This window comes from Amblyomma mixtum, chromosome 8, assembly GCF_055824585.1.
Source record: "Amblyomma mixtum isolate Tamu chromosome 8, ASM5582458v1, whole genome shotgun sequence".
NCBI lineage: Eukaryota > Metazoa > Arthropoda > Arachnida > Ixodida > Ixodidae > Amblyomma > Amblyomma mixtum.
Window position 1 is genome coordinate 12821495 of NC_143019.1, and position 21443 is coordinate 12842937.

General features: G+C 45.9%; 2 protein-coding genes across 2 annotated transcripts; both read right to left on the bottom strand.

The window, feature by feature from the left end:
- LOC149331370 (uncharacterized) lies at nucleotides 1-9930 on the bottom strand. Its single transcript, XM_089557341.1, has 5 exons — nucleotides 9926-9930; nucleotides 9046-9174; nucleotides 2466-2528; nucleotides 2158-2379; nucleotides 1-2104 (listed from the first exon to the last, which is right to left on the bottom strand). Exons 1-5 carry the CDS (start codon nucleotides 9928-9930, stop codon nucleotides 1882-1884), a joined length of 642 nt encoding a protein of 213 aa, XP_089413467.1. The 3' UTR covers nucleotides 1-1881.
- Nucleotides 9931-12430: 2500 nt separating this feature from the next.
- On the bottom strand, nucleotides 12431-21399 carry Aos1 (SUMO1 activating enzyme subunit 1). The gene is made up of 9 exons (XM_089555486.1): nucleotides 21215-21399; nucleotides 20963-21074; nucleotides 20826-20885; nucleotides 20283-20542; nucleotides 17858-17957; nucleotides 15735-15837; nucleotides 15396-15528; nucleotides 14309-14378; nucleotides 12431-13099 (listed from the first exon to the last, which is right to left on the bottom strand). Exons 1-9 carry the CDS (start codon nucleotides 21310-21312, stop codon nucleotides 13010-13012), a joined length of 1026 nt encoding a protein of 341 aa, XP_089411612.1. The 5' UTR covers nucleotides 21313-21399; the 3' UTR covers nucleotides 12431-13009.
- Nucleotides 21400-21443: the final 44 nt, after the last annotated feature.

Here is a 21443-nt window from a genome sequence, read left to right on the forward strand (position 1 = left end):
ATCCAATTATTCCAATGAATGTTAACCACAAGTAATATTTTAATCATTATTGTACTTTACTACCCAGATGTAAACCAGTTCAATCAGAATTAGACAATGTTAGAGCAGCATATTTATGGACATTTATGGTATGCCAGGTTAACCACCAGGTACACCTATTCTGTTATCATTAAAATATTTGTCTCTTTTAAGCATGAAATGCCTTCAGTTTGCATTCCTGGCAAACTAGGGTGAACATTTTGCGGAACGTCAAAACGGAGGGCGTACACGAGAATTAGATGCACATGCCTAAGAATCTAAACCAAACATATCGACATCTTCCACCCAATTTGCATGTTTGAGGCCACGACAAGGTGAAGATTTCTATGTATGAACACATAATTTAATGCACCAATGAACAGGACTTCTGTTTTACTCACTATGCTGTAGTACATTTCTGAGACACTAAACTACAGCTTACTCCGTAATCTTAACTCTTTTTCTACCATGGGAAAAAGAGCAGTTTTTACTCGGTGGAAGGAAATATTTCTGGCGGGTAGACACTAATGCCTTATTTACATTGTTTGGTTTAAAAATGAAGCTAAAAGGATTTCAGAATTTTTTACTCAATAACATAAACGTTCCATATATATTACACAGTAATGAAAAAAATGCTTATAATGTAAAAATTTGTACAGTGAGGATATCGTTCTGCTTGAAAAAGGAGCAAAACTTCAAAAATGTCAAGAGTGAAAAAATTTCCAGATATGCATTCTGTAGCTTTTTATATCAAAAAGATAACACAATTTTCATAGGGTACTGCCAAAAACTGCTCTTTCCGCAAAAAAACAAAAAGTTAGCGTGGTTGTGCGCCATGCCATTCTCCAAAGCAGTCCCTCGTCGAGATGAAACATACACACTGCATGGCTCACACAAAACTGCTGCCTTCCTTTCGACTTTGTTTTTCTCGAAGCAGAGCTTGCAGTTACGGCGCTTTTCTTGCACCTAGGACATGTGCTCCGACTTCTTTTGAGGAGCTAGAGGGTCAGCATGTCTGTAGTTCATCCGAAAAATCTGGCTGACCAGCTCAATTCGGAATGCAAGCTGGTCATAGGCAGTCTTTCTGGTGAGCTCCTCTATCTCGGGGTGATGTTCCCTGTGTCCCTGGAAGATGATAAAGCTGCTGATGACAGCAATGTCAATGCAGTGAAAAAACTGTCTTCCACCACCTGACACACTTCATCAAGACATTATAAGAAGCAATAAGTTGACTGGACTTGTCAACACCAAGCAAGCCCTTATTGCAGTCTTATATCAATAGCGGCTTCCTGATGGGGATCTTTGTCCATTGGCCTCCTCTCTTCACTTCTCGCATTGCAGTGACGTGATTGTTGGCAGTGTGTGCTGTGCTCATCATGTTCACTGCACGCCGGTCTTTCCACTGCAGATACAGCACATCACGGCACCGCAGCCAGCCAATCTCCCCTCAAGTTGCTCTTTTCTCCCAAGTGGTGTCTTTCAACTGGGAGGGAAATCCGCGACGACCTTTGCGCGTTGTTCCACAAGAGAGAGTTTTCCTCTCAAGATGATGTTCAAAGAGGGAGGTGGACATGTAGAAGTTGTCACGGTAGATAATATAGCCTTGATCCAAATATGCATCACGCAGGCAGGTTACGTCATAAGCCACTTCCTTTGAGCTGGGTGTTTCTCGCTTCCAGGTGTAAACACTGAATTGCACAGCGTAACCTGTACTTGAGTCAGCAAGGACCCACAGCTTATACCCCCATTTGACCCCCTGGTCGCGCATATAGTGCCGAATTCCCAATCGCCCTTTTGATTTAACCATTCGTTCGTCCACGCACAAATTCCGGTATGGCTGAAAATGCTGACGTGACATGTCCTTCATATGCTGCAGTAGATGTGTGATCCTGTGTAGCTTGCCATCGTGGACGGGGTCAGTCTTCTCCGGGTCCACTGAGGAAAGCAAGGAACGCATAAAATCTGCTCCTGGGCATAATCTTTGGAGGAATAAGGCCCAAAAATAACTCCAAGGCAATCCAGTATAGATGGAGGCGAGGCAGCTCCACAATTTCCATGTAAACCAGGACTCCTATGCACTGCATCACTTCATCGGGACCGAAATGTTTCCATGAGCAGTCCTTTTCCGCTTATGTCTGCCTCTCTAAAATATGTATCCATGCATATGTATTTGTGTTCTCACAGATCATGTTGATCAGGTCAGTGGTGAAGAAGAGTTGGAAGACATAGACGGCCCGCACAAAGTGCCGTGTATTACTTTGGACAGTGCCGCCAACTTCGACTCCCAGGTTTCGTTTAGGAAAAAACAGTATGCGCTTCACAGCTGCTAGCAAGGAACCATGTCTGTATGACGATGAGACCCTGAAACTAAATAATATAGCTACGAGTACATTCTCCGCTGCTCATAACTATTTGTCACCGAAATGTGTGGCACACACAGAGCAGACACTCGTCCGCTGGATGTTGCGGCTTGACTTGACACATCTTCGTCATCGGTGCTGAAATTAGATGTTGTGTTGTGTTCAATGGCGCATAAGCGGCTAAGGCTATCATGCGCCAAGAACAAGGTTTAGTAAAATTGGCTCGAGCAAAGTTTGAAGACGAAGTGTATAAAAACGGTGGTGTAAAGGGCCTAAAAGTTATTTTTATTACCTGGCTGATTAAATACAAACACTTTAGAAATGGCTGTTTGCAGAAGCTTTTAAAAGTTGGTTAACCTCCGTGGATATCCTTGGCTTGCCAAGGATCTCGAGGCCACCAACTACTCAGATAAAAACCTCAGCCTCCTTCTCAGGACTGAGAAAGTGGCTGAGGTGTATCGTTTTAAGTAGAGAAGCACAGAGTAAGACCATTACAGTTTTTGAAGAACACCGGCTTCCTTTAAAAAGCTAAGAACATCAAGCATACTAACGGGTGCATGTTCAGCTAAAATCAACGCTGGATGAAATGGAATATGTTCTTTGTACAATGTAGCAAAATATTTTTTCCTTACTGATTCAAGTTTTGTGCATGATAGTAGTATGTGGTTTACGGTAAGTTCATGTCCGCATTGCTCGCAAACAGGTTTGTCTTTCTTTGTTAACAGGAAGTTGTGTGTGAGATGTGTGTGTCCAATACGGAGACGGCATAAAATAACTTCGATGAATCGTTTTTGGTGTGAGCGTGATTTCCATTCGCCTAGGATGGGTTTTACTAAATGTAGTTTATTATTTCTTTCGATATTCCATTGCGACTGCCATTTATTCCTTAATTTGCACTGCACCAACCTCATACCATCTTTGTAAGGAATGTACGCTTTCTTTATTTCTTTGTTCCGAGCTTTTCCAGCACATTCATCTGCCTTCTCATTGCCAGTGATTCCAATGTGGCTGGGGACCCAGCAAAATTTTATGTCTTGTCCCTGTATTGTGGCGCTTGTTATGTTGTGTATGATATCTCCAATTAGTGGTGTCACTGCATTGCTATGGTGAAGTGAGGTTAGTATGCTCAGAGAATCAGTGTAAATGATGCTGTTCTGAATGTTCTCATTTATTATTTTTTCTACAGCTACCGAGACTGCGTAACACTCGGCAGTGAAAATGGATGCACACTCAGGTAGCCGTACTATTTTTTCCCAATTATTCTGAAATACAGCACTTCCCACGTAGTGCGCCGATTTTGATCCATCGGTATAAAATGCTTCGTATTCTCCGTATTTTTCGTTTAGTGCTAAATACTCTTGTAATATCTGTTCATGCGGTGTATGTTTCTTCCGAAATTGTGTTAATGTGAAGTCGCACACAGATGGTAGGCAGTACCAAGGCAGGAGTGGATCACGTTTGCGGGCAATATTAGGCAATGTGTCCATTATATCTAGTTTTTGGCATTTCTCTTCAAACCGGAGAAGTAGTGGCCTGATTGCGAGGGGTCTGTTGGTAAATAGTGTTCGGGATGGGCACTTTGTAACGAGTGGGTAACAGATGTGTTTAGGCTGGGAACGGATCTTTAAAATGTATGAGCATGTGAGCGTTGTTCTTCTGTCTGCAAGTGGTGGTTCATTGCTTTCTACGTACAGGCTTTTTATTGGTGACGTCCTGTATGCACCAGTTGAAAGGCGCAATCCAAAATTGTGCACAGGATCCAGTCGCTTCAAGTACGATGGCCTTGCTGATCCATACACTATGCAACCATAATCTAGAGTGGAACGTACTACAGAGCGATAAATGTGTAGAAGACATACCCGATCAGAACCCCAGTGTTTGCGTGATAGGACTTTCAGTATGGTCAGTGCTAGCGACGCCTTCTTTTTCAGTGCGTTTATGTGAGGCAGGAAAGTAAGTTTTTTATCGAAGGTGATGCCTAGAAATTTGTGTTCCTTTTTGAAAGGCAGCTCGGTTTGGTTGAGGTGTAATGTTGGATTTGTGTGCAAGCCTCGTTTGAGTGAAAAAAGTAAGGCCACTGTTTTCTGTGTTGAGAACTGGAAACCATTCTTGTCTGCCCATGTTGCCATTTTGTTGATTGTAAGCTGTACTTGTCGTTCGCATGTGGATATATTGGAAGATGTACATGCTATCTGAAGATCATCAACATACATTGAATACATAATGGACCTTCGGATTATTTTTCTAATAGAATTCATTTTTACAACGAAGAGAGTTGTGCTTAAAATGCACCCTTGAGGAACTCCATTTTCCTGAATGAAGTCCCTCGAAAGGGTCGAGCCTAGGCGGACATTAAATGAGCGGTTAGACAAAAAATCTTTAATGCAGTTGAGCATTCTGCCACGGATGCCGAGCTCAGCTAAGTCCTGGAGAATCCCGAACCTCCAGGTTGTATCATATGCTTTTTCTAAATCAAAAAAGACGCTAAGACAGTGTTGTTTGTGTACAAAAGCTTCTCTGACAGTATTTTCAAGGCGGACTAAGTGATCTGTAGTGGAGCATCCTTTTTTAAATCCACACTGATGGATATCAAGCAGTTCACAGGATTGAAGAACAAAGGTTAGTCTTATATTTAGGACACTTTCGAAGGATTTGGCGAGGCAACTGGTTAAGGCTATGGGTCTATAACTGCTAGGAGAGGTTGGGGATTTACTAGGTTTAAGAAACGGTACAATAATAGCTTTCTTCCAGGCTTCAGGTATTTTCCCTGACATCCAAACTGTGCTGAAGAATCTTAAAAGTGCTTCTATGGCAGGCTCAGAAAGATGTGCAAGCATTTCATAATGTATATGGTCGGGTCCTGGAGCAGTTTTTTTTTTTCGGCAGACAGTACTCTGTTGATTTCTTGGAGGGTAATTAGACTATTGTATTTTTCATTTGCACCTCCAGTCGTTGGCAGCCTCTGTTTTTCAGCTGTATTTTTGTATTTTAAAAAGGACTGCGTGTAGTGTGATGAACTTGAAACTGCAGTGAAATGTTCCCCCAATATGTCTGCCTGTTCCTCTATGCTTGTTTGTGTGCCAGGTGTTGTTAAAAGCGGAATTGTGAATGGTGAAATGCTACCGTTTAATTTTCGAACCTGCTCCCACATTTTTTTAGATGGGATCTGACTGTTGATAGATGAAACATAATTCTGCCATGAAGCTTTCTCGGCACTGCGACGGACGTACCGAGCTTTAGCTTTTGCTTTTTTAAAATTTAAGAGATTCTCATAGGTCGGATACCTACGGAATTTACCCCAAGCTCTATTTTGTTGTTTTTTAGCCTCCTTACAGTCTTTTGTCCACCATACTTTATGGTTTTGTCGCGTTACTCCTGACTACTGAGGAATAGCTGTGAGTGCGGCAGTTATGATACAATTAGTGAACTTTTCGTTTATCTGGTCAACGGTAAGGTTTCCTAAAACTATATCTTCTAAAGTTGCCTTTGCTCTAAAAAGTGACCAGTCGGCGAGGTGAAGTTTCCAGCGCCGCGGTTTTGTTGGGATTATTTCTGGTGAGGAGTTAAAGTGAGGGAGGTGATCGCTGCCATATGGGTTGTCAATGACATCCCATTTAAAATCATTAAAAACAGAAGGTGAGCTAAAAGACAAATCTAAAAAGGTCATTTTCCCCGAGGCAGGGGAGCAGTAGGTGGCTTTTCCTGTATTTAAAAGACATACATTGTTTGTGAGGATAAAATCTTCGATTATTTGACCCCTAGAGTCACAGTGCTCGCTTCCCCAAAAAGGGGAGTGAGCGTTAAAGTCCCCAACTACTAGATACGGTTCTGGAAGTTCATTGATAAGTTCTTGTAAATCGTGGACTGTTAATGTAGAATGTGGAGGAATATATAGAGAACAGAGAGAAATTGTTTTATGGCTGACGACACTGACCGCAACGGCTTCAAGTTTTGTTTTGAGTTTTATTTCTCGAGTAGGAACGCCGCTTTGTACGATAATCGCGACGCCTCCAGAGAGTCTATTTGCCTGCTCACGATCGTGTCTAAAAGTTTTATAATGCTTCAGGATGTTCATATGTTGTGGACCTAGATTGGTTTCCTGGAGACATAAGGCTACGGGTGACATTGACCCTAAAATGTTTTTTATGTCGTCGTAATTTCTCAATATTCCTCTACAGTTCCACTGAACTAGAAAAGCCATGTTTATGTTTTGGGGTAGAAGCAACGAGAGGTTTACTTATGTTCTGGGGCCGTTATGGTAGCCCTGCCTTTTTTCCGCTCAAGAGAGCTGTTCCGCCGCTGTAAAGCAGGCGGGCTGGGAGTTTGGTCCATCACCTCGGAAGAGGTGCTGGACGACCGCGAAGAATCCGCGGGTGTGTGGGTGTCAGGCCTTCCCCGACGGGGGGAAGTCCTGCGGGATGCTGACTTGTGGGCCGGCACTCCCTGGCTTGTAGTTGGCAGAGCAGCTTTCGCTGTCTCGGCCTGGGGCGTGGATGGCACTGCCACAGGCGCGGTGGAAGTGGCCGCGGCAGGTGCCGGAGCGCTGTGTGGTGCTACGCCCCCGCGCACCACATCAGCGAAGTTTGGTTTTGCTGTGAAGGAGAATGAATTGGTAAGCGCAAAACGCCTCCTCGCTTCTTTGAATGAAATGTTTTCTTTAGTCTTAATGGTGATGATTTCTTTCTCTTTTTTCCAGGACGGACACGCCCTGGAGTATGCAGCGTGATCTCCTTCACAATTCGCGCAGCGTAGGGCTGCGTCACATTCCTCAGAAGGGTGGTCCTTCGAAGCGCATTTCGCGCAGGTTTTGCGGCCGCGGCAACTCTGTGAGCCGTGGCCAAACTTCTGACAGTTGAAACAGCGGCGGGGATTCGGTATGTAGTGTCTGACGGTGATTTTCAGGTATCCTACATCGATCGTTTCGGGCAAACTGCTGGTGTTAAACGTGAGGACCATGTGTTTTGTGTCTATCTCTTTGTTGTCCTTGCGGATTTTTATCCTGTGCACATCAATTACATTTTGATCAGAGAGTCCTTGAAGCATCTCGGTTTCTGTTAGATGGATGAAGTCAGCCTCTGAGATAACGCCTTTAACTGTGTTACGAGATCGGTGTGGAGTCACGGAGACAGAGATGTCCCCTATGGAAGCAATGTTTGAGAGTTTCGAGCATTGGATGCTCTCACGGAGTTCGAGGAGTAGGTCGCCGCTGGACATTTTGGATACCTTGTAGCCAGGCCCTAAGGTATCTGTTAAGCATTTGGTGACAAGAAATGGGGATATGATTCGGGCTTGCTTTTGTTCACAGTTACTGTGGATAACATGAAACTTAGTGAAAGTTGGCTTCTTTTTCGCAAAAAAGTCTGCTGCCTCGTTCCGCCCTCTTTTCAGAGAGCGATCTAGTTTTGAAAGGGGGGGAGCCATAAAAAAATTTGGTTTTTCGGTCATGGTGGCAGCCACCCACCATGGAGTCCAACAAGGGGACGCGACAGGAACTTGAAGGCAAGTCCTGCCCACGCCAGCTGTACACCTTAACTATAACCTAATATGACTCAACTCACGGTAGTTGGTCACACACGGTTAACCCTCGCCGCCAGGAAAAAGAGGAAAAAACGAAGAAAACAGGAGGAGACAGGAGAGTTGTAAGAAAGAGATAGGAAAGTGAAAGATAGAGGGGAGGACAGGAAAAGGCGACTGCCGATTTCCCCCGGTCGGGTCAGGCCGGAGGTGCCGTCTACAGGAAGCTGGGGCCAAAGTGGTGTGTTGCCTCCGCCGAGGGGCCTTAAGGGTCCAAACGCTCGGCATCGGCTCAACCACCAGGATCCCCTTTTCCCCGGACACGGCGATGCCACGCACGGCTAAGCGCGGATGCTCGGGTCCGTGGTGACGCATTGTTCACCATCATCCCCCTGCGGGGATGTCCCTGCGGATGCTCGGGTTAACCCCGTGGTGTCGCCACTCACCAACGTCTGCATGCTGCAGACGCCTCCCTGCGGGGAGAAATTAGGGCTGCGTTCCAATACTCCCGAGTAGACGTCTACTTAGACGTCTTGCCGGACAGCCGCCATTTTTAGACGCGTTCCAATTTTCACGAAGCCGTCCAACAAGACTGCTTCGCCGAAGTCCACATCGATGCAGGCTAACTTCCTGTCTAAAGATGGCGGAGCAGTTGGTGCAGTCAGAGCCAACGTTACTTTGGTCAGAGCTGAGTGAGCCGTGATCTTCGCGGGCACTGGAGCCCGGAGACGCACCATCTTTCAAGTGTCAGTCATTCCGTTAAGTTGATTTTTATAGGAACTAGCGGCAAATAAAGCCGTCTTTGTGGACCTACGATTATATTTGTGAATCGCGCGAGAGGAAATCGTGCGGGTGAGATCGTCTGCTATGCAGGTGAGATCGTCTGCTGAGGCGGTAGCGATGAACGCACCATTATTGCAGAAAAAAAAATAAAATAAGAACTAGCAAACTATTAACAGCGCGTTTTTAACTTGTTTTATTAAGATTTTTTAAGAACATAGGAGTGCAACTATTCGCAAATGTTAGTTCAGTTTATATGCGCAAGGCGGCGCGTGAAGTAGACACGTTCCAATATGTAGACATGTAGACGGCTTCCTAGACGTCACACTAGACGTCTTGTCAGACGTTTAGAGAATTGGAACGCACCCTAGATGTGTCCACATCTTCTTCAGGCTCACTACTGCTGATTGTATCCATAAAATCTGCTCCTGAAGTGCTCAATTGGCTTGAAACACAATATTTTCGAGGAGCATCCGCGCGTGATGACGTAATGATCAAAGCGCTCGCCCGTCAATCCGAAACTTTTGGCAGCACGGAGAGAAGCACCGCAAAGCAAAAAGCCAACAAAACATGGCGGATACATTGTGTGTTTCCCACTTTCCAACCTAGGTGGCGCTAGGCGCCCGCAAAACGCGCCTGCAGTGTAAATAAATCTGCAGTGGAAGTCAGCAAAAAGCGATTGGAGGATTGGTGGTTGAAAAGCAGAGATGTGGCATAAGGTTAGAATAGTAGGAAACCGTAGGCAAAGTTGATGGAGAATCTTAATGAGAATTGCCAACACAGTAAACAAAAAAAATAATAAATAAAGAAAAGCTGAGCATGGTGGCAATTGCCACCACCCCGTTTCAAAGGGGGCGCTCCTATCCATCCATCCATCCATCCACGCGCGATCAAATTGATCTATCTGAATAGACCTTTCCACAAATTGCAGCGCCGCGCCATCCCCCAGCGGATCCGCGCAAAGCATGATGGGAGAAAGGAGCGATCGCCGGCCGCGTCGTCTGCTGTCTAGCGTGTTGGTGTGTTGTGCCGCCGTGTTCAGGCGTTGTGCGTCTTCTCGTGCGCATTGTTGGTGTCTCTTAGCAAAATGTTGGCGCGCACTGCTGTGGTGCTTATCTTTTAGTCTTTCTGCAATTAAGTGGGGATTGTTTTAGACATTCGACATGTCTGCAGAGGAGAATCGCGGTGGTGGTCAAAGGTGCTGCATGCCCGGCTGTAGTAACAACACGAGAAAGGACATCAACACTCCATACCACATATTCCCCAAGGACAAGAAGCTGAAGCTAGAATGGGTGCGCAGGATAAATCGGCAAGGTTCACAAGGGTGATTTACTCTGCGGAAGTCTTCGAAACACCACAAAATATGTGGTACGCATTTCAACACTAGCGGGCGCAAGGAATACATGGATCGTCTCCCCACGATCTTTCCCCACCGAGTGTATGCGGATCGGACGCCTGCTGTGATTACGGGTAAGGCTATCGCTTCGAGAGAAGACGGTTGTCTGCTGCTAATGCTTGCCCAACTTTCCCCTTTCATCGTATGCAACATATGCATATGAGCGCGATCTTACGCAACATCACATCACACGCCCAAGCGTTGGCGGCAAAGCTTCGCCCTCCTCTCGCACGGACACTTATTCGCGTCGGAAAAGGCATACTATTGCATTCCGAATAAATGGCAGCAATGTTGCACGCATATGCAGTTGCTGCTAAAGTTGAAACAACACGAGCCCGAACGATCAGTGTAAGACCAAACTGTCTGATGACTTGTCAACAGCAGCAGCAAAAGAAAAGCACGCCTGAAAGCTATAACACGCCCCAAACGAAAAGGGCACAGAAATGTCGGGCAGCTGGGCAGCAGCGGGACTCGGAGCGATGTGCACATACGAATCTCCAACTTCGGCTGGTGACCGGGGCAGAGGACGTCGAGCCTAGGTGCGGCCAGGGCGCCACGACCGGCAGCCTGAAGGCCGCCTGCAATGCTGCTGCATAATTAATTTTCGTTTCTTTTTAGGCTTTTATGAATAAAGTTATTCACCACCACCATGGGCACATGAGCGGCGAGGGCTTTGCGTATACACGCATTGGGAGAACGCCGGTAATTGCGTCAGCTGGTGCTCGGCTGGTGATCCATGGCCGCGGAACGCAACATCCAACTGTGTCATGCTTACTGTGTCAACCAACAGTGTCATATTTAGCAAATAGCTCGTGTTCTGTCTGAGGGGTGCTTGAAGATTATATTACAGCAATGAAAATTTACCGCGTCAGCATGAAATTTCCCCAGGAGTGCGCCGATGAGGACAACTGCACTCATACTGTTGTTTACATCGCTGCGTATACGAACAGCTAGTGCTCGTTTTCATGACATAAAACGCAATCGGCGCTTTAGTTCTGTTAAACAACCTGTTTTCTTTTTTACCAGCTGTAGCTGAGCTTGTTTACGCAGTGCGATAATGAGTGGGAAGCGATGATGCGATCGCACACCTGAGAAACACTTAACAGCCGCGGGCTGTTGACATCGCGCAGGACCGGCGCTTCTCGTTTCTTGTCCCGGCTTCCTCCGACGTGACCAGCACTTTATTTTAATCTACTTTATCCAAAGTATGTTTGGCGACCGTTCGTGTTAACTGAAACGGCCTAACTTGTTATCCACAAGCTAGCGACGGCGACGACTGCTGCTGGCCGTAAAGCACGGCTCGGCAGTCTGGGTCACACCGGCGTTTCCCGTTCATCATATGCGTGCCCTGCGATGTAAGCAATAGTTGATTTCAGGTCACTGTTGCCAAAACTACAATCGGTGACCATTTTCATTCGCTAAAGCTAGTGATTCGCTCATCACAACCGCCGCAATCACAGATCGTATCCTACGGACTCGCTGGGCCTAGTCGTCGCGGAAGGGATGGGAGTCGTCGTCGACGGAAATTATTTTGGCAAGCGCTTATCGCTGGTGCGTGTTCAGGTGTGCACATGTGAAATATGGCCGTTCGTTTCGCTCATTTAGAAGCGCGAACATATTTGCACCGTCCGCCGATCGGATTCGTCGGTGTCGTTGGCCTGAAAAACGTGCCCCACTGCAATCATATTATAGTAAACTAGATACTTCACTAAAATCACATGCTGCTGTTGTGTGACCACCGCCGTCGTCGTCGTTGTACACTGAAAACGAGCCGAGGCTTTCGAATGCGTTTGGAAGGTGTCGTGTAGCACCGCGCGCGTCTGTCGAGTCCGAATGTCATTCCAATTCTCGAATGTCCTTCGACTCAGATGTCATTCGAACGTTCCTGTGTAGCACAGGTATAAGAAACAGCGATGGCGACAAGATGGCAGAGAAAGGCTTTCCGGTGATCAGGCGCGGTCGGAGAGACGGACGAAAGGACGCGAGCGCGGCGCCGCGGCGCTCCGTTTTCCCAGAGTCCTTTGCGCGGCCGCTTGGTGGCGCGGCGGAATTTGTGAAAAGGTCTATAGGCACGGTAGCGAAGAGTTAAAGCAGTGTTAGTTGCATTTCATGGACACTTACAACACTGCCATTGCACCTGAAAGAGTACTCAAGAGGTTAGATGACCAGTTTCTGTGATTAACACACTATGACCTGTCCTTATTGCTCGAGTGAAATGCCTGCCGACCTGAAACCGTGTAGCAAAAGCAGTATCCTAACAACTCTTTTAATCCCGCAACTAAAAACAATTTTACTTCAATAAAGTTCTGAATAATCAGAGTCAATACAACAACACACCATTACATTTTCCAAATCTGCCAAGTCAGAAGGGCCACACAAAAAACTTTATTTGAATGCCAATTACCAAACAAGGTAAGAACCAGCAGTGTGCGCTATGGAAACAGCTTAGAACAGCTGTTTTCTGCCAAAGAACTTTCAAATGAACTTTTGGACATTAAATTATGAAAACAATCTGCCTATTCAAGGTTGAACAAGCACCTTAAAAAATGTTTAAAAATGAGCACAGGTACATGAATATATAAGAAAAGGTACATTTTCATATTCACATACAAATGCACATCAACATTTACATTTATAAATTTACATTTACTGCAGAAAGCAAATGTATTCTTCTATACTAATATCAAAGTGGTCAACCTTTTCAGGCAACAAATGCTCCACAGTAAAAATTTCAAATAAATATCAAATCACAAGTGGCACTTGAATGATATATAAAAATACAACTAAAGTCATAAATTAATAATTATAAACGTAAGAAGTGATGGCCACCTTGTCTTGACACCAGATCCAGTTTTTGTGCCACTTTGTCTTTCATTGTACTGTTAGCGTATGTGCGATGGTGGTCAGGTGCATGACTGATGAGAAATACACTGACATCAACTCATCGGCCGATGTTCTCTTGAAGTCCGCAGCATTCAATGCCATCAAAAAGAAAAAAGTTTTTCAAAGGCGGGTCTTTGCATGATGCCACCTGAAAAAAAAAAAAAAAGTGTTCAAGCTTGTGGACAGCACAGCTTCACTGCATGGCACATACAATCTGAAACACAGAATACCCTGGAAGTGTGAGAATTTTTGTTCCAATATATTCGCATAAAGTTTGTGCACAGTCAAACTATAATACTAACCCTGAAAAATAAAAGTGCCAAAATTTGTGAAATTTTTCCCGACACCTTCATCAACTCATTATCAGCTGACACAACTGGGCGTGTATTGCTAAGGCCAAGATGATCAAGAAAGGCAATACACAGCTCTCAAGTGGATCAGCATCAACATGCAAGCATACCATTATAATCAGCAGGTAACTAGTCTTTTTCCCCCAGTAATCCCAGGACTCGCGTATTGACACTCCACGCAATGTCTACATACCGTCTACAGACTGTCGAAAGGATTCTTTAAAAGGAACAGGTCATTTGTTCATTTGCGATGTTCATTACACTCATTATTGCGATGTTCCCTTGCGAGAAGGCGACAGGTTCAGTGTACCTTAAGTGTTGATAGTGACCACACTGTGGTACATTTCAGCGCTGAACTGCAACAATGCGAGTACTTATACACAACTGTCGCACAAAAACTAAAGCTATTTTTGAAGGAAAAATAACATCTCACAACCACGACAGCCCAAACAGTGCCACAAAAGGCCAAGCTCGGGCCTTAGACACAAATGTTATCATCCTAGTCCAGTGGGCAGCAAACCTTTCAAAGCACAGACTCAAACCACAAAGCAAACAGCGAAGCAAAGGAACAGGTACAAAGACAGTCCTTCAGTGCCATGAATGTGTTCATCTATGCAGCACTAAAACATGTGCAATGGAGCCATGTCACAGCATTCACATCTTGCACACATGAAAAGCACCACCTATGCACAGCTGTACGTGCCCAGTACATCTGCTGCCATAACCCCTTACCATTCACCATGTTTCAGCACAGCACAGAGCCTTGACCATATTGATCATCAAAAGTAGCCCCCCCCCCCCCCCCCCCCTTTTTTTTTTGTCAATTTACACTAACAGCCTCAAGTGCTGCACAGTTGGAATCGCAAAAACAGAGCAGTGAATCAGCATTTCATTTCAAGGTGTGCAAACTGCTTCATTCAAGCTCCCATGGGGGAAAGTTTACAGTCACTTTGCCATGAGCCAGCCATCACATCACTGCAGTTCTGCTCAGTAACCATCAAACCAACCTTGATGATGTCTTGAGCCAGGACACCCCCAACAACAGCACAGGTGGCACACATTTCCTTGGCAACAGTGCTGGAATGCAAAGCAAGACAGAAGACATGCAGCTACTTGTAAGCACAGAAGGCTTACCCACCTGCTACTTGCTTCCATGATAAAGTACCTTACTGACTAACAATTCGCACAGATGCCCAAACTACTACCACTTTCTACCTCAAATGACTTGAAGCAGGCGTCCTTGAATGTTGCAAGCATCCATTACTATCTCTCCTGACAAAAAGGGTGCACATTTCACACGGTCGTAACACAATCATCACATACCAATGAGTGAAGGAAGGTAAAATGTAAATTGTGGGGCTTAACATCCTGAAGAGACATATGGGCTATGAGGGACACCGCAGTGGAGGGCTTCGGATTCTGGGGCTCTTTAATATACCCTGACATTGCACAGCACATGGGCGCATTTTGTGTTTTGCTTCTATCCAAAATACAGGCAAAAAAAAGAGTGCTGCAGCAGTTAAAGCCAATCAGTGCAATCAGCAATCTGTGCAGGAATTTGTAATCCCTCTTGAGAAACTTTAGGAGAGAAGACTGATGCGCCAAACTTTATAATCACCTCAGTGCACATGCTTCGTGACAGCTAAATAAGACTTCCGAGCTACAAGTTGAGGAAAATCTACTTCGTGTACAGAAGCATTGTGTGGCGAGAAACCCTGTCTCATTACACCAGTACAATTACTATTTACCCTCAAGCACCTTATTTCCACCGAGTGCCTGTACATTGAAAGCATGATGCAATAGAACACTGCTTAGATGATGCAGCAGAGAGCTCGCTGCCTTGGGAGAAACCAGCGGTATGGAACGCAAGACTTGTGCGGCTGGCAGTTTACACAAATGCGCGACAATGACACGTCTCATCAATCCAACAAGTGCTGGCTACCCCCAGCCAGTAGCTGACTGCTCAAATTTTATAAACCAATAAGACTCGAACTCTACTGCACTGGTTCATTGTAATCAGCAATCTGGTGGACAATTATGACATCGCCTGTCACTTATATGTTTGGGACACTTGTGAACAAGGAGGGGACTTACTTGAAGAGGTGGTCAGGCAAGCGTTCCTTGTCGACAGCTAGGTCTGATGTGACCTGGTCTCTCAGCTTCAGCAGCTCCTCTCGATCGGACTCACAAGCGTCAGCATTGTGCTTATCAAAAAAGCGCAACAACACTGCGGGAAAGAGGACACAGCATGTGAGAGACAATGTCGACTGCAGAGTGGGAACATCAAAACAAAGCAAGAAAGCCTAAGTCAACTCAATTTCAGCTCCGTGTACCTGAAGAATGCATGTTTCCAAAAGAAGCAAAAATGTATGGTCAAGCACAGGTGCTGCTAAAATTCGCATGGTGTGTTTTGTGCACTCAAAGGAGCCTTACCATGAACCATAAAGAAGAGGGGCGATGTCTTCCTGTCCAGGCCAGTGCCTGCTTTCCCAGCCTTCACTTGGAGTGCTCTCACGAGTGGCACACCAGTCATCATCTGTAACAAAGGTAACAACAAGTTGCAGTAGACGTTTTGCTCTCCACATCAGGCACTTAACTTCTGAATCCTCAAGTCAGTTACCAAGAACCATTCACCGAGAGAACCTAAATACGGGACGCAAGACGAGTGTTGCATAATACAGCAATGAACGTGCCTCGGCAACCTTTCAGTATGACCCCTAGTGCAGGAGAAAAGCAGGGTCAGCAATACGATCTAACAGTAGAAGGCAATGCAACTGTGGACAAGGAAATATGCAGCAACAACGAAGGTGTTCGGGTGAGCGATGCAGGAAGTCGAAGGAGTGCGTTCAGTGTGCCACGCCTCCTTCAGAGCACAGGTGGCTCAGTGTGTGGCAATACTCCCGGACCCTGCTACAATACCTTTGGTTAGTAATCTGCAAACAGCAGTGTCACCACTGTGGCCAGACACTGCGGCCATCAGAATGTGATCGCTTCGTTCTCCAGTCAGCGACAACATTGTCGTATTGAAATGACTGCAGAAATGTGTTGCAGCGAAGGGTACATGACCTACCTGGCTGTTAGAGAGAAGAAAGAGGGCTTGGGATGCAAAAAAGGAGTTATGGCCCAGCTGTGTGCAGCACGCAGAACAAGTTAGCTAGTGCTGCCTGCATGCACTAGGGCTGGGTTAAATAGTTAATGGTGCAAGGCAACAAATACGCCGTAACTGATTTGGTGGTCATGTGTACGAGCTATAACCGGTTCTCCACCGATAGCTTATACCCCTGTCACACGGGCAAGTTTAGTGACACTTTCACGAAGTGCACTTCTCCAGAACGAGACACTTTCGGGGCGTGCTGCTACACGGAAAAATAAAGTGTAATTCGGAATTGATGGTGGTGACGATGGCTTTTCAAGTAAGGCACAAAAAATATTACTTTTCGCGCTTCAAAGCTTTAATGTACAGTAGATTCCAAACTGCAAGCAATTTTTTATGATTATCAAGGAGCTTTGTGCAATATTGGCGATTACAAAAAAGGCTTCGCAAGACGAGACAAGCCAGGAGCAGTACTTCACTTTTTGAAGCATCATGGCGACCCACGGCGATAACGTTTCTGCGCAGCTGACACAATCTGATTGGCAAAAAGTGGTGGCGACATACATGCGCATTCGAGCGCCTCCTTGGATTGCAAACACTGCACTGTTGCACCGTCACACCAAAACGGTTGCGGATGGTTGCTACGGTCGCCATGCTAGCCGCCATAGCCATACCGCTGCGGCTGCCTAAAAAATTATTGCAGCTGAAAACAAGAATGTCGGAATATGTGCAGTATATATATTTAATGGCAAAGCAAATTAGTTTACATGAACAAAAGGGCAAAAAAAAAATTAGCTGCGTCCAATAAAACGCCATTTTTATTGCCGACGTTGTATTCTAATTTCGAAACGCTGCTACCGAGGCTATACACTTCGCCCCTCGGGAAAAGTGAAGTGAGTTCCCCAAACTCACTTCTTGCCGAGTGCGTTCAGCAGCGAGTGTCATTAAAGTTCATCGTGTGACACGATGCGAATGACACTACAGGCGAGTGTCACTCGTTGAAAATGACACTAAACTTGCTCGTCTGACAGGGGTATTACTCACACCACTACATGCTGCATGAAGCTGAAGCTAACCAAAGCACGCGCAAAACAGCTGTTAGAGTCCTATGTTATTAGCTTCCTAACCATTACTAACCTGTCATATTGTCAAACCAGGCTCACATTCTGATGCTGCCAATACAACTGTTTTATGTTTTATGGGGGTTTAACGTCCCAAAGAGACTCAGGCTGTGATGGATGCCATAGTGAAGGGCTCCGGATATTTCGGCCACCTGGGGTTCTTTAACATACATACATACATAACATAATGCAGGCTGTTGCCACTATTGCAGAAAACACACTGAGCACAGCACACTACAGGCTCACATTCAGATGGATGCACACATACACCACTGACAAGATTAGCAACCTTTCATGAGCTTTGGCTTGAGTAACATGGAAGTGCACAAACAGGAGCTTACTTTTTGGACCACAGCACTTGTGTGGTCTTCCATCTTCGGTCTCTTGGCGTGGCTGGGGCCTGCCTTGCCACCTTTGGCACCAGGAAGGGTCGGCAGCTCTCTGACACGCACCAGGGAAAAAAAAAGTACATATGAGCGCAAGCTAATACTCTTCAATATCCAGACATAAGCACTAACGTGTCATCACATTACAGCAGTCTAAGACTGGGCACTGCTTAAAGGTGCACTGAAGAGGAATCTGAACTCGTCTTTTTGCCGCGGGAACTCAATCTGCACGTTCCAAGCATTCTTAGAAACTGCGATTTATTGCCCTGTGTGGCCGATTTCCCTAATTAAATCGAATTAACGCCCGGCTCCCGCCTTTTTTTTCTTTTTTTAATTCTGCCTCATACGGTGGGCGGAGTCGACCAACGCGGGGAGTGCCTTTCACCCAGTCCCGTGGCGGCTTGCCGCTCTGCCATCGGCGGAGTAATACGTAGTAGTCCGTAGAAGCAAATAGTCCGTGCGTATTTTTATTTCTGCGGGCTTATTTTGCGGTTATATTATCTGCAAATGAAACTATTTATTCACGGAAACCTAAAAAACAAAATGAAGCGAAAGCAAAGCCTCCACGGAGCTGGCTGAAAGGCACTCCCGACGTTGGTCGACTCCGCCCACCGTACGAGGCAGAATTTAAAAAAAAAAGGCGGGAGCCGGGCGTTAATTTGATTTAATTAGGGAAATCGGCCACACAGGGCAATAAGTCGCAGTTTCTGAGAATGCTAGGAATGTGTAGATGGAGTTCCCGCGGCAAAAAGACGAGTTCAGATTCCTTTTCAGCGCACCTTTAAGCTCGAGATGAAGCCGGCTAAAACTCGGAGCCACTTATCGCTTCCAGCCACGACGCTTCCATGTTCACATATTGCCTATCGTCCTTGGCTTTTCAACACTAGCAAAGAAAAAAAAGATAAAATACCAAACAGGTGTAACCTGCACATTTTAAATGAGAAACCTTACATGATTTCCATTGATGATCATGTGTGAAAAAAATCGGATGCTTGTAAAATCAGCAGCAGCTGAATAAATTCACACAGGAAATCACAGTGTGCTCTTTGCAGGTGTAATTCACTGGTTGCTAGAGGTCTTGCCGTTAGTAACAAAAAAAAAAATGATAGGTGCAACAGTGCTTGCTTCCATGGTATAAGTGACACACATACAAAGTGTGGGGACGCCTTCGTCCCCTGCGTTCACTTTCCCGCATTGCACCCCCTACGGTAGTTAGCTCCTCCGCAAAGCACTCCCTTTAGTTTGGTTACTCTAGCTAACAGGGGAGGGCGCTCGCGTCGCAGCGACAGCAGCACCACGGATGGCGTGTTCTGCCGCTCGCGCGCGGGGGAAGGCTAGCTCTCTTCTCCCTGGGCCCGGGAAGCGTGTTGGACGTTCACGCACAAAGCTCCGCTCTTCGCCGCGGGCGTCCTCGTGTGGAAACGAGTTCCCCTCAGCTCGTCCCGTCGGGCCTCGAAGTTTATCCCTTTGCCCTACCGTGGGCGAACGTTCGCTCGTAGCCGTGCTGGTGAGTCGGACATCCTCGATTCCTCAGTGTATTTTGTTGCTAGCTGGCGTTATTGTTGTTATAGCAATAAATGCCTTGTTTGTGTCCGCCAGTGTGTTGTTCCTTTGTTCCCGCACAGCAAGGCCCGCCGTGGTCGGCGTGCGCTCGGTAGCGTACGCGACCACGGGGTGGGGTCCGCGCGGTTTTGAACTGTGTCAGCCGCGCTTAAGCGGGGAGAACGTGTTTATCTCCCCTATTTTAAACCCCACCAAAGCAACTGATGAGGACAGAGACGAAGTAACACACCTCATAGTGCTGACTTCTAACATATAGAAGGCAATTATATAAGCCAACATCGGTCAAGTTGCCTTTATAAATAACGCAAGCAGACCCAACAGCCCTGACAAGCACCCACTCATCACTACAGAGGAAAACCTTGTCACACTAAACACTGAATATTAGATAAGCCAAGAGAAAAACACAGTCCCTCTGAAAAGGTGTTGAAATAAATATGCAACACCTTCTGTAATAAACCTGTATTGAGAGTCAGTACTCTGTCTCAGTTAACAATGCTGATTTAACATCAGACAATAAACCGGCTGATGCATGGCTTATCCTTGAAAACATGTGCCGTTTCGTAAAATGATCCAGTGTGTTCTAGATTAGCTGCAGTTTTCTTGTCAGATATTCACTAAAAAAAACCTACAGTTTTTTCCCCTGCAGTGCTCAACGTGACAAGCCAAAGCTTGGCTTTAGAATCCCGCAATGTTGTATATACGAGTCAACAGCTCAAAACAGTGAAAACACTGATACCTGAAAACAGTAAGCCATAAATAGCAAGCACACTCATTTAACCCCAGCGCGTATCAACTGGTGCAAGAAAGCACAACTCACTGTGTATAGGCGTGTTGAATGAGATCGCTGAAGAAGTAGCCGAACAGACCCCACACATGACCGCAGTAGAACTTGACGCCAAGGCTTCGGCACTGGTTGTTGACCTTGGTGAGGGCTTCTGTGGAAAGGCTGGCGGTGCAGCACACTATGTCAAACTTGCGGAAGTACTCGTCGTCTTTATTTAGCAGCTCGCCGTCTTCAGACTCCACTTCCACCATCGGGTTCAAGTTTTTCGTGTACGCCTTCGAACTGTGCGCCCTCTGAAACAGCGCAATAATAGACAGCAAAGCCAATCAAAAGCAGGCCAGATGAGAGGTCTACCACGCTGTCATTGCGATTTTCTTTGAAGCACAAGTCACAATCAGCTCAGGCCGAAAAAACAGTCATGTGACAGAAAATGCATTACAATGCACCTAACAACGCCTCTTTGGACACGCTAAAACAGCCTCTCGAACCGCGACCGCATGCAAAGTGTCCATGGTTCAGGAAACGCGCATAATTTACACTCATGCAGAACACAAAGAGGCCTGCATTAGCACTTACGTTTTTGCCAATGTCGCTTCTCGCAATCATAAATTGAGATGAGAAGTCCTCATCCGTGACCTGAAAAATACGTTGCGTGCATTTTTATTTGCGAGGCAGGTCTTCAATGACACGACAGCAGCACCAAATTCACATACATTTCTGTTATCCAGCAGTGTTATGGACTTGATGCCCGCCAAGACAAGGTTTTTCGCCACCTCTGCTCCTAAGCCGTTCAAGCCAGCCAAGAGGACCCTCACAGCTCGCAACCTGTCGTAGAAAGTGCACTTAACACACCACAGTATTCGAAATTTTCCTAAAACAATACACACGCCACAACTACCACGAATCTCATTGTGAAAGCCGGCAGCCGGCGGCGCGAACAGGGACGGGTTCAAGTAGTTATTTACCGCTTCTGTGATTCCAGTCCCCACAGACGTATTTGTCGGTCGTAGAGGTTAGCTTCCTCTTCAGACAACTCAGGAGCAGCAATCCTTACTTCACCCATAACTGCAGTATTTTGTTAAGACAGCTTAGCGTCAAATGCACGCTTGCGACAAACTCCAGAGCCTTTGGCGCCTTCGGCTTGTCTTTGGTGGCTGCGGTCGACACAAGACACAAGGTAACGCAAAATTACAA